This window comes from Rhamphochromis longiceps, linkage group LG17 (genome assembly GCF_057381845.1).
Source record: "Rhamphochromis longiceps isolate RC_006_pf linkage group LG17, R_longiceps_female_GT1.1, whole genome shotgun sequence".
Classification (NCBI taxonomy): domain Eukaryota; kingdom Metazoa; phylum Chordata; class Actinopteri; order Cichliformes; family Cichlidae; genus Rhamphochromis; species Rhamphochromis longiceps.
This window is the reverse complement of record NC_140573.1, coordinates 6,934,454-6,947,082: the sequence shown is the minus strand read 5'-3', so window position 1 is coordinate 6,947,082 and position 12,629 is coordinate 6,934,454. Positions and strand designations below refer to the sequence as shown.

General features: G+C 41.5%; 1 protein-coding gene across 2 annotated transcripts in view; it reads left to right on the top strand.

Annotated features, from left to right (window-relative positions):
* Positions 1 to 9,389, top strand: part of raver2 (ribonucleoprotein, PTB-binding 2) — a 97,425-nt gene extending 88,036 nt beyond the window's left edge. The window contains exons 11-16 of one of the 2 annotated variants that reach the window (XM_085386788.1): positions 1,161 to 1,269; positions 1,732 to 1,913; positions 2,604 to 2,714; positions 3,608 to 3,709; positions 4,941 to 5,159; positions 6,648 to 9,389. In XM_085386788.1, coding sequence (XP_085242914.1) covers positions 1,161 to 1,269; positions 1,732 to 1,913; positions 2,604 to 2,714; positions 3,608 to 3,709; positions 4,941 to 5,159; positions 6,648 to 6,788 — 864 coding nt within the window. In that variant the 3' untranslated portion in view covers positions 6,789 to 9,389. The remainder of the gene's footprint in view (positions 1 to 1,160; positions 1,270 to 1,731; positions 1,914 to 2,603; positions 2,715 to 3,607; positions 3,710 to 4,940; positions 5,160 to 6,647) is intronic. The other variant, XM_085386789.1, reaches the window with a different exon arrangement.
* Positions 9,390 to 12,629: the final 3,240 nt, after the last annotated feature.

Below are 12,629 nucleotides of genomic sequence, written 5' to 3'. Positions count from 1 at the left end.
CGTTTCAGTTCTTACTTAATACAACATGATATTGATTTTTGGATGCTTTAGGGCGGAGCTACCCTGTGATTGAAAATTTGCCAAATTATGACCTTGCAGTGCTCTCGCTTACTCGGATCGTCTCCTTAATTGGATGTGTGCTTTTAAAAAGATATCAAGATGGCGACAGTCAAAATGCTCACAAAGCATTTGATGATGTCCCCTTGGCTACGTCCATCATTTATATACAGTCTTAACATTTCAAAATGTGTAATTTGACAGACTCACAAACCAGGCAGCATTACCTGGCCCTCGTTGTCAGTATTACATAATTGTCGCCTGATCAAATGTTTGGTGGAAGTTTCTAGAGATATTGGTGTAATTCTTGAATTTCTATATTTATGTGTACGTTGCTGCACAAATTAATATTTGAACTCCAACTGTGATGCAAGTTGTTGATATTTTCCGTGAAACCGATCTGTAACTTATCTCTAGAAATGCTTGTTATGGTCCTAACTCCTTCTACCCTTCAGTCTCTCTGTCTCTTGGGGGGAGGGAGTATTTATTCCTGATTAGTGTTGTCTGCTTTTAACCTCAACACACAATATCAAGGGAGCTTTTTGAATAAACAGCCTCAGTCCCTTGAGCGCTTTACCTTTGGAAAATGCCTGTAATGCAACCTGTACCCACCTGCCTGTTTTCTTTCTAAAACACCTCCCTAAATCTCCTAGACTCGGCCAGGATTAAATACAGTACGACTACACTAACATCATTATCTCTTATAAGTCTGTGTACAGAAATAATCACAGTGCCGAGGTTCTTAGGGGACACGATTCCAGTCCCAGTACTGTCTTCTCTGAAGTCCCTTTAATAGAGAGAAAGTGTAATTACTAGAGAGGACAATCCTCGCAGGTTTCCACCATCACTTTAGCTCTTCAGTAGCTCACAAAAGTCAGCTTTAGAGCCTCATGTAAAGTTTGTATAATCAGTATTTTTTAGAATTTGTGTAGCACAGTATTTTTCATTAAATCCACAATGTGATACATGTTTGGAATAAAGATGAAGCAAAGTAGCTGTAATTGCCTTCAAACACCTCTAAAAACGAAAACCTGATTTTTATTTGCAGTTCCTGTTGGTGGCAGTGTGAATAATACGTTTTATATTCACCTGTCTCTCTTTAGGTAAACAGTGGACAGAGTTCTTTGTTGGGCGATCCTCCTAAAGAAGTCAGGCTGCCTTCTAATCCTTACCTAAACCTGGCAAGTGTAATGCCAGGAGTAGTTCTGCAAGGTGAGCACACGATCGCACAACAACCATAAAGTTTTTGCACCAGAGTTCACGTCCTGGCTTTTGCAGCACTTAAAAGCATTTTGTGCTCATTTATTAGTCAAGCTTTTTTATTCAAGAAGAGCAATTCAGGTCAGCCGGTGATCAATTCTACCACCTCTGTTAATCAGATCAGTTTTAAACACTAAAATGAATAAAATCAGTTGGAAACCTCATATCAGACACGTACGAAGTGTCCAAGAGCATCTCAATCATGAACAACATGAAACAGGTTCTAGATTATAATTGTCTCTATTTACTGAATTGTCTCTAATTCTTCCAATATTTAACTTATTGTGTAGAGGTGTGGGGAAATATTATAAAAATACACTAAATTACAAAAAAGGGCAGTTTGTGTGATAACCCACATCATTATGATTATTAACACATCATTTGTCGTCCATTCTCCCTTCTACTCTTCCATAGGCTCAGTGGGCAGCAAAGCCCAGGGAGGACAACCCAGCGCTGCAGTTTACAACAGCTCAGTCGCTCCTGTGGTCTCCCAGGGCTCCGGCTCCTACTCCCACAGTGCAGCAGCTACGACCGCTGCCCCGTACACCACAGATTCCTCCACTGACTACAGCCAGTACAACCAAGCATACACACAGGTGCTGCCCTACAACACATGCACGTGTGTACACACACACACAAATATGAATGCTGAATTTTGGGGTCTGTACATTCAGTTAGTGTGAACAGGCATTACTGGGCCTCAAATATGCTATTGATGCATGTGTTGCTGAGTAGATGGATGGATACACAAAGCGCAGCTGGATGGGTGCAGCAGAGACAGGATGAGCTGTAACTAGGGGAGGCAGGGTGGTGGAAGAGATGGGAATGGGTATGGATATTTGGACAGACAGAATGAGAGTGGATTTGGCAGTGAGCACTGCGTGTCTCCATCTGTCCCTGCTCTCCTTCTCACGCCTAACACTCCACTCAGAACAAGTCCCAAAGCCCTTCTACTGCTTGTTTGTCATCTTTCTTTCTTTCTTTTTTGCGCTTCTTCCTCCTCCAGCAGTAGGTGACATATCTGATGCTCGCAGCAAGTACCAAACCCCATTTGAAATGTTAATTACACTCTACTCATCCAAACAAATGAGTCATGATTAGATAACCAATAAAACGGTCGGTTTAATTTGTCTGGAAAGACAAAGACAGAGGAACGAAACGCTGGAGAGCAGGAACAATACTTAATGAGACTCATAAAATTGAAAGGTGGCAAAGAAAAAAAAAAAAAACAATCACGCAAAGACAAGAAAGCACTGTTCATGCTTGGTAATGTGTGTGTGTCGTAGGAGGCCATGCAGCAGTGGTACCAGCACTATCAGGCGGCACAAGCCCACAGCTACAGCACGGCCGCGCCACAGGACAGCACGGCCGCAGACTACAGCAAGGAGCACACTCAGGTGGCAAACACACACCTGTTTGTGACCGTGTGGGATTTGTGCCACGTGTTGTTTTTTGTTTGATCCATGTATTTCCATGTAAATGTATTTCCTTCATTTCTTCATCCTCGCATCAGAGTCCGGCCCACTTCAGTTTGCTGTAAATGTGTTCTTTGTGCAAGCAACATAAAATATTTTGCAACTAACAAAAAGTAGCTGCAGTGCTAAAAAATAAAATGAAAGGAACACTTTTCAATCAGTGCAGCATCAGGTCAGTTAAACTTCTGGGATATTGATCTGGTCAGTCGCAGAGGGGGTTGTTAATCAGTTTCAGCTCCTTTAGTGTTAATGAAATTAACAACAGGTGCACTGGAGGAGCAACAATGAGACAACTAACAAAACAGGAATTGTTTTACAGCTGGAGGTCACTCACAGTCTTTCCCTCCTCATCTTTTCTGACTGTTTGACACTAGTTTTGTATTTGGCTAGGGTCAGTGTCGCTGCTGTTAGCGTGAGGTGATACCTGGACCCTGCAGAGTTTGCACGTGTAGTCCAACTCCTCCAGGATGGCATATGGGCAGAAGGTTTTCTGTGTCTCCCAGCACAGTCTTAAGAACATGAAGGAGATTCCAGAGACAAGGCCCTTAACACGGACAACCTAAGTCTACTGGCCGCTGCCATTTTTTCACTTTTTAAAAAAAAAATTTTTTTTTGTTTTGAATTCAGCCCTCTGCAGGGTCAATATTTTCATTTCCATCACATCCTTTTATTCCTAACACGTTATCCAGCATGATTTTTTTTCCCTTTGAGATCTAATTTGTTCCTTTGAAAATTAAAGTGTTCCTTTAATTTTTTTGAGCAGTGTAAAAAAACCCACAACAAAACTACAATGGATGTGAAATCTTGTTTTCTAGACTCCAGCTGTGTCCACCTATGGAGATTACAGTTCCTACATGCAGGCAGTCACTCAATACTACTCCCAGCCAGCAACAGCCAATCAGGGCTACGCCAGCAAGGTAAACACACACACACTATAAACTCTTTGAAACACACATGGCTCCCTTGGCCAGGTGTTAGCCCTCAACTAGCTGCTTGGAAAAGAAGAGAAAACAAAATCCTGTGCACAAGCACACACACACACACACAGCCTCCGTACCCATTCACTTCAGTTATCATGCATGTATCAGCAAAGCTAACGAACCCAGCGTGTCCCAGGGATAAGCATTTTTACACAAGTTATTCATTTGTCTTCTTAAATTAGTTAGAACATACAAATAATTCATATTAGGGTAAGATAAGCTCATTTAGATTGTCCGTGACCATACGGACACACACACACACATACACACAGATACAAAGTGAAGCTCTTGAAAAATCCAAGCAGCTTCCTATCCTGCAGACAGAGTGTAAGCTATCTACACGCGCTGGCACTAACATGAAGTTCATCCGCATGTTTATTTGGAGAGGCTGACCTCTCAGCGACACCGATACCCTGTTAGAGGGAACGCATCACTCTGCACCCAGCAGCTGATGCCAGCCATCTCCACACACAATGAGCAGCCAAATCCAGGCTTATCTGCTGCTGCTGGAGGATGTGAGCATATGTGCATTACCTGTGGGGGGGACATAGATCAGTTTCACGTTGTGATGAATCGGGGACTCGCCTCCCTTTTGGGGACTAAAAGTCTCTTTGAGGTAAATCATAAATGCTTTTTGGTGGAATAATTAGAGTAAGGCTCCAGGATGAATACGTATAAGGCAAAAGTAATGTCCTCTGACGTAATGGAAACACGACTGCATGTAAGATGTTTTCTTAGAAGATGATGTCATAGATCTTATTGCACAGCTAGCTTGGACCCTGGCGTCCTGAGCTCATGGAAATTTTGATAACTCTGCCTGAGAAATCCTTCGTATCATTTGACAAAGGCGTTACATTGAGCTGTGTATATGTCGGCATGAGTATTTTGATTTGGGATGGTTGCCTCGGAGAGTAAGCCCCTGTGACGGGAAGCCGGTTGAATGAGCCTACCTGATGTGCCTCATAACAGACACTAGAGGACAGAAAAGCTAACATGAATAAAACACTTTTGTCAATTATTTTCTCATGTTATGAGATTCTGTCAGCACCTAAACAGTAACACGGCAACAAAAAACGGCTTCAGAGACCATTTTCCTTGGTGTCCTGAGTATACCTTTGAATCATATCAATAAATAAGCTACTACTATTTGTTTCTGTGTTTCCTGTAGGAGGTGGAGGTGTGTAAGCCTCTGGGAGTGTCTCTGCACGCGGTCAGTAATGGCGCGGCTCCTCCCCCGGCCGTCCTACCTGCCGCCGCCGTGCTCCCAGCTTACAGCACGCTGCCCTTAATGCCGGGCTTCCTCGGGGCACCGCACCCATCTGCGGCCGCACCGAACCCTGTCACACACGCACACACCGCTGCTGCGGACTGGAACACCTATTACTATGTAAGTAAAGAACAATCCATGATCCCGTATGAGACACGAAACACATTTTTTTGTCTCCATTCTTTTAGGGTTTTTTTCTCCTTCCTTTTCATTTCTTTTTGAAATCATGACACACTCGTCTTGGGCCAAATAACAACAATTCAACATTTCATATTGCAGCTAAGTGAAATGTTGAATTGTTGTTTCCTCCACAGCTTCTGATATTAGAGCGCTGCACTCGTTGTTGACAGTGGGGATCTGGGAGGAGGGGGTTGCTGCTCATCCTGCTGAATTGAAAAGTGATATATTGTGCTAACCTTTTCTGTATGCCTTTATGTGTAGTAGGGCAATTGTTGCTAGTATAAGAAATGTGTGTAGAGATTATTGTCTGTACTGCAGGAGTATTTTTCTGTGGTTAGCTTTAAAAAAAGAGTTGCTGAGGGTGCGACTGCTTTACAATAAAAGCAGAGAAATTGCTGGGATGCTATGCTCCCTGCATAGATGTTTCAAATTAAAAGCTGCTATACTGGGTCAAATGTTAGGATCGGTTCCTTTCCTTGTAGGCCTTTTAATGTGAAAGAAGAACAGGAAATAGGCACTTTAGACTGAAACAAACACAAAAACAGTGACTAAAAACAATAAAGCTGAGCTCCAGGCAGCAGTGTGACGTGTACAGATTGATGTCAGTGCTGCCAGTGATTTGAATACCAGTTCTCATTTGAAGGTCTGTGCTGGTCTGCATTAGCTGCAAGTAGCTCCACACGTTTCTGCTTTCAAACAGTGCAGTGTTATAAAGGCTGCTTGCTAAAAATTTATTTCCTCTTTTTTCTCTCAACCAAGTCAACCAGTAGACTACCATTCAGTGCAGCTTTTATTTATGTTTTTCCCTGCATAGTTGAAGGCCGTTAAAGCCACTCAAGGAGACACGGAGGTGGAAGAGATTCACAGAGCGAGAGAGAGTGCACAGTGACGTAAACAGACCGGGGCCAGACGTCTGAGCTAAGCGTCATCTCCTCAAAGATTTGCATTTGTTTGTGCTACTACACACAAATGCATGCAAATTCAGGATTTTTGCTTATTCGTCAAAATTGCACAAACCTGTACGCTTCTTTGTCACCGACCTTCTATGTTAGTTGATCATTTCAGTAATTTAGGGTTAATCTCCTGCAGATCGTTAGCAAGGCTGCACTTGTTTTAGTAAGACGCAGAAAACAATGTTTAGTGACCACAGAAACTTATAGTAGTGGACAACCGAAGTCCCGAGATGAATTAAATTAATAAAACAATATTTTTTGGTAAAATGGTCTGAAACCAAGAGTAATATTCCCGGGATAAACAATAAACCCTTTCATGATCATAAAAAAAGATTTCCTTAGTATTTGAAAATGAAATATATGGTTTTTATCGGTGACTTTCCAACTATAAGTGTTTTCATACACGTCCAGGTCAAACGTCCATAATCCCTCCTCACCTCTGCCTCCCGTTCTCTTCTTGTTTCTAACCCATCAGAACCAGACGAGGGGCCATAAGAGGGAGTATCCTCAGCTGGCAGTGCAGGAAGTTACAGCATCCGATGCGGCCTACATCGGGCAGCACTCGCAAGGCCTGGGGGGGCAGTACGCTGACTACTTTAAGAGGAAGAGGCTCTAGTTTGAACCGAACCACCTTGAAGCCTCAAAGCTTAGGGGAGGGAGGCGCAAACAGCTGGATGTCTGCTGGATGTCACAGCTCCCTCTAGTGGCCTTTCTGTGGCTGCCATTTTGCAGTCCTACAAAAGTCAGTGTTGAGTTTGAAAGATTTAGGTTTGCAGATGGCTCGAGTGAAATGAAGCCATAGTGCTCTTTGATCTTGGCACGTATGTACACACACGCACACACACATATATATATATATATATATACACACAGTGTTATTTTTGTCCTGTTCAAGCCTTAACTCTTTAACTTAAGCTGTTGTTTCACAGTCAGTGTGTTAACTGTACTTAACTACTATTATCTTGTACAATTTTTCTAATATATCATGTAAATTGAAGTATATTGCATCTGTATGTACAAGCAGCTTTTGTATTTGCAAGCAGGGCGGCCCGCCGTCTGCCTCTGAAACTGTCTTAGGACTGGCCATGCAGCCAGCTACCCCCCCCCCCCCCCATCCCAGTCTCCCTTTTTTTTTTTCAAAAGACTGAACGTGTCTGATGTCGCACACTCGCCCTTTGATTTGTCAGCCAGTCTGACATCTTTTTGTTCTCGCTTCCCTCTTTTTTCTCTTTTCTTTTTATTAGACCAGGTTACTCTTTAAAACACCCCCCCCCCCCCCCCCCCCCCCCCCCGAGAATTAGAGTACACGTGTGTGCGTATTTATGCGCGTGTGTGTGTGCCGCTCTGCTGTATCTGTAGGAAATGTCAGCCATTTCAATCCCAAGGTTTGGGAGCACATCAGGAAAACAAAGGGCCTAAACCAATCAAAGCCCTTAATTTAAAGCTTCCCTCAATGAATGGACTTTTCTTACAATGACTGGATGGATAATAAAAGGCTGGTGTAAATAGTGCAGTGTAATACAGAATATATAAAGCCATGTGTAACAGACAATATCACATACAATGGATGTTTCTGAGCTCCTCTGCGAGCCTGTTGTACAACATGAATGAAGGTAAAACCTTTTAGTGTCTGATTTGTTTTGTTTATACCTATACTGTTATATATTTGTAATATAATAATATTACAAGGCAATTCAAGTAATTTACTAATCAAAGCAGGTTCCGAGTGTGTTTGCTTTTGCGAATAAACTTGTACTCAAATCGCTGTTAAAAAACATGTGCTGTTGCTTCTCTCGTGAGTAGCAAATCTTAGCTGGATGAAATGATCAACTGATGGCTGGCAGTGGTGAAACAGCTTCAGGATCACCTTTAAAAAACAATATAAGCGGTTTGTTTTTAGCCAAAAACAAAAGCATTTAGTCATTACTGAGAGATTTAACTGGCAGTGACATTTGAAAGTCATTTTGGATACATTTGCATGGTGTGCATATTGCATAAGTCGCTGTTATAATAAAACAGTAAGATTGTATGCTGTATAAGATGGTCTGTACGGTTTTCAGCTCTTTTCTTTTTCTTTTTTTTGCACACGAGATGCTACTAACATGGTGCTTTGCATGTGAGTTTCTGCACTTTAATTTCATGCTTGTAGGGAGGGTCTTTTTTATGTGTGTGTTTTGGGGTAAATTATCAAAGTGGACCTATTCTGCTCATTACCACCATTGACAATCTTGGACTCTGCTAGAGTAGCTTTGCATGATTTACAGGCTTACACTGGGCTTCATCCCCTGACTGAAACAAGACCACGCCCCCTCTTTTGATCGACTTTATTCTGATTGGTCCTCAAAAACAAAATACCTCATTATTTGAAAATGTCTTCATATTTCATATGAGCACACACTATTGTCACAGCATAGATGCTGTATGTGATGAAGAAAACCATAATAGGTCCACTTTAATGTGCATTTTTCTGCCGGTGAGATATTTGTGGCACAGGCAGTATCCAGGCAATTTGTGCAGTGTTCATTACAGAGGAGAGGTTTTACTTTTTATTCATAATTTTACGATTCATTGGAATTTAGGTTTGTGCATGCGGCCCTCTGTGTCTAACAAACTGGCAATAACTAAGGTTCCCACTTCTCCTGCTGGAAGGTTGAATGTAGAACTTGTGCAGAAGTTTGCAGTGTAAACAAAATCGATTATTTTTTTTAATATTCCTGTGCAGAAAAATACATATGTTGTTATTGCAGCCACACCGAAAAACACACGCTCCCAACTAGTGTGAACACCAGTGACTGGTGATATATAATGTTCACACACTCGTTTAGTCCAAGTAATCTGGTGTGAGTTTGCTGCCGCCTGTGTGACGGGTGTGCTGAATGTCAGGATTGTTCTTACAGTGGGGAAAAAAAACCAACGGTAAATTAAGGGCAATAAACACACAAGCTCACCTTCCTGTTTTCCGTTCCGTCTTTGTCTGCTTTCTGTGGTTTGCAATAAATGGACTCTCACGTGCTCCGTGATGTCGCAGGTCTTCAGATTACAGTGAAGTCAGTGAAAACTGTCGCACAACTTCCCCATCTCACAGCTCCGCCCCATTTTATCAGACCGCCTCTTTTCTTATCATCATTATTATTATTTTATTAGCCATTTAAAGGCTATGAAACTTTAAGATGGGCCAAAACATTCCCCTAAACCTCTCTTTGAAGTTCATTTTGAGAACATGCTTTATATACCTGCACAAACTGAAAAGTCACCAGGCAGAAATCTTGTAACTAAAGCTGGGACTCAAAACACCTCTCATGGAGCCTAATCATCATCCAAATGATTAAAGTGCCCTTATTCTGCTCATACCTCCACATTGTTGATCTTGGACTCTAGAGTAGCTTTGCATGATTCTCAGCTTACACTAGGCTTCATCCACGGACTTAAAAACTCTACCCTCCCTTCTGATTGGCCGGTTCTGGGAAACAAAAGGTGTACACGTGGAGAGCTGCGTGGCACAGAGGTGGAGGAGTAGAGCAGTTGAAACCATGTGAGCATTCTCACACCATCTGTCCCAGTACCTCCCCGTTACATACCTGTACATTTAAAAGCACATTAGATAAATTCATTATCTGCTGAGCTGTTCTCGTAGACGGCTCGTTTGTTAGAAATTAAGGAGAGTGAACCTCATTTGGCCCATGAAGTCTGTGTCAGCAGTCAAATCAGCTTTCACGAGACCCTTTCAAGCACTTCTTTTAATAGATTACTTTCCGACCTGCTGTACTGTGCTGTGCTCGGGTCTCCTGCGAATCAGCTCAAAGTGCTTCAGTAGATTTTATGGCGATGTGGTCGTCTGGACTAGTTGGCTGTGCGGCCTGTCTCAGGGCCACAGTTTGATTTGCTTCCCAGCACCGAGTGCTTTAAACTAAAATAAAATAAAGGCAGCCAGCTGGACTCCAGCTCTGCTCTTATTCTTTTTTTGTTAGGTGACAGCTCTCACCTTCACCTCTTTTAAGTTAGAAGCGCCTGTCTATGTGTGTGTTATGAGCAGGGCCTTTTGTAGATGAACAGCTGAGGCAGCAGACTTTAAAATGCACTGTTTGCTTTTCTGCTTTCCTGTCTGTCTGTCCAGTCTGGATCCTCTTACTAAAGTCAGTGACGCCTGAATTATTTTAGTGGTTTTTCATCAGTTGTGTCATCTTTTTTATCTGCGTAGTGTCGTTACTATGTACAATATTGCAGAACGTCTGAAAACTGTGGACTAAATCCATTCAATTTCATAAAGCTTGGATCTTTTAGACCTCGTTTTCTATCACAGAAGTACCTATAAACGAAGTACATGTTTATTTATTTATAAAACTTCCCAGAAAATGTTTTCAAATTCAGGAGGGAATTGTCTGAATAGTTTGGAACTCAGCCCCCAATAATCTAAGTGAAGAAATGAGATTCAGTGCAGTACCATTATTTGAATGTGCTGGTTAATTAAGACTTGGCAGTAATTCTATTCTTCTTCTCATATTTCAGGGTTAGCCATGTTAGCCGGTGTAACATTAAACAGGTGGCATTGTTGAGCTAACACACCCCGCTAGGGCTGCTCGATTATGGCAAAAATGATAATCACGATTATTTTCACTGAAATTGAGATCACGATTATTTGAGGATATTTATTTAACCCTTTAAGACCTACTATAGAACCAAGTCCACCAGAGCTTATATTATATTTTTACATGCTGTAGTGCCATTTGTGGGAGCATTTCAAGTTGCTATACATCAATACAACTGTTATAGCCCATATTTTAATAATATGTATGCATTAAGTGCATAGTAATTACATAAATTGCAAAAAAGTGCAATAAACTACAAAAAAAATTGAAAATCGCTTTTGTTTTGTTTACATATATTTCTACTTGGAGAAATTTAAGAGGTTTATCCCTCAAAACTTTAAATACAATAAAGTTGCAAAAAATAGTTTCCCACCACAGGAAATTTATTTTGAGTGTCTTCATAGTTTTATTTTGGAGATACAGCAATTTTTATATACTGCAGGAAAAACAAAAAACAATCCTATGATGCAAATTTGCAAAGAAAACAGCATGTGCATCATTTCACTGTGGGAAGTGTTACGAACAGCTGATAGGAACGGCAAAGCGTGTTTCTGGAATATTATGTTTTTGTTCCTGCAAGCGCTTTTTATGCAATTTTTGCAAAGCTATATGTGGAACGAAACCGTGACCGAGGACAAGCTGATGGCATAAGATGTAAGTACAACTCCTCCGGTTTCATATGCAAAACAAATTATTGCGCTAGCTCACACGGTTCAGGTTCTACAGGGATTTAACAATAGTTACGCAAAACGGAGCGTGCTGCTCTGACCGGCTTTAAAGGGTTAACAATGACTTTAAAAAAATAATATAAAATAGTGTGCAACACCACTGAAGTTTTTTTTTTTAAACTCTTTTCAACCAACGGCAGTCACTCTCCTCTCCAAATAACTTCTGCTTAGCTTTCCGAGCTTCCCTCGGGTCCTCTTAATCAGCGGTCTCCAACCTTTTTTGCGCCACGGACCGGTTTATGCCCGACAATATTTTCACGGACCGGCCTTTAAGGTGTCGCGGATAAATGAGGGAGGGGCTAATAATCGGCTCAGTCATTTTTAATGATCGTTGAAAGCCCAGATCGTAATCGTGATTAAAATTCGATTAATTGAGCAGCCCTACACCCCGCTATCCTTCTCTGCCCAGATCACACAGACCTTGTCCTTCCACTATTCAAGCTGTTATTCGTCAGCCACTGGGGATAAACAGAGCAAACGTCTTCTGTAAGAAGTGTTTTTAGTTATTGATTACATTTGCATCTAATAAAAGTGTGCAGAGGCCCCTTTAGACTAAGCACAGAAGTGTGAGAAAGCACAACAATGAAGATAAACATGCAAAAACACAAAGGTTACAAGAGAAATTGTTACAGTCCCAGGATCTTTAAAGGGCACTAATAAGGAGCAGTGCTACAAGGCCCATCAGGCTCACAAACTGTAAATAAAAGATGGGCCTTTGAAAAGTCGACCTGCATTTTTTAAAATCTTCATGGCCAGCAGGGGGCGACTCCTCTGGTTTAAGAAAACGATCCTACTTTTTGCTCTTGAGGTCTCACTGTCTTGTTTCAGGTCGTCTTCAGTGTGTGTATTTTAATAAAGTGTGATTCAATTTTTTTAGTGACAAGAAAAAACAGGATATGATTGCAGCTTCACTAAACTGTGAAAGCTATCCCACAAAACGGCATCCATTTTTGTTTGCTTAATATACAGTGTACAGTAGAGCTGGGCGATAGAACGATAACGATATCTATCGCGATATAACTTTTACTCGATAGAGAAATTAAGCTATCGCGATAGACCTCGCCGCTCTTGTCCTCTTTTTAAAAAAAAAAAAAAAAAAAGGTCGGCCGATCCAAATTAAGTAGCGCAGAGCCGAACCAATCA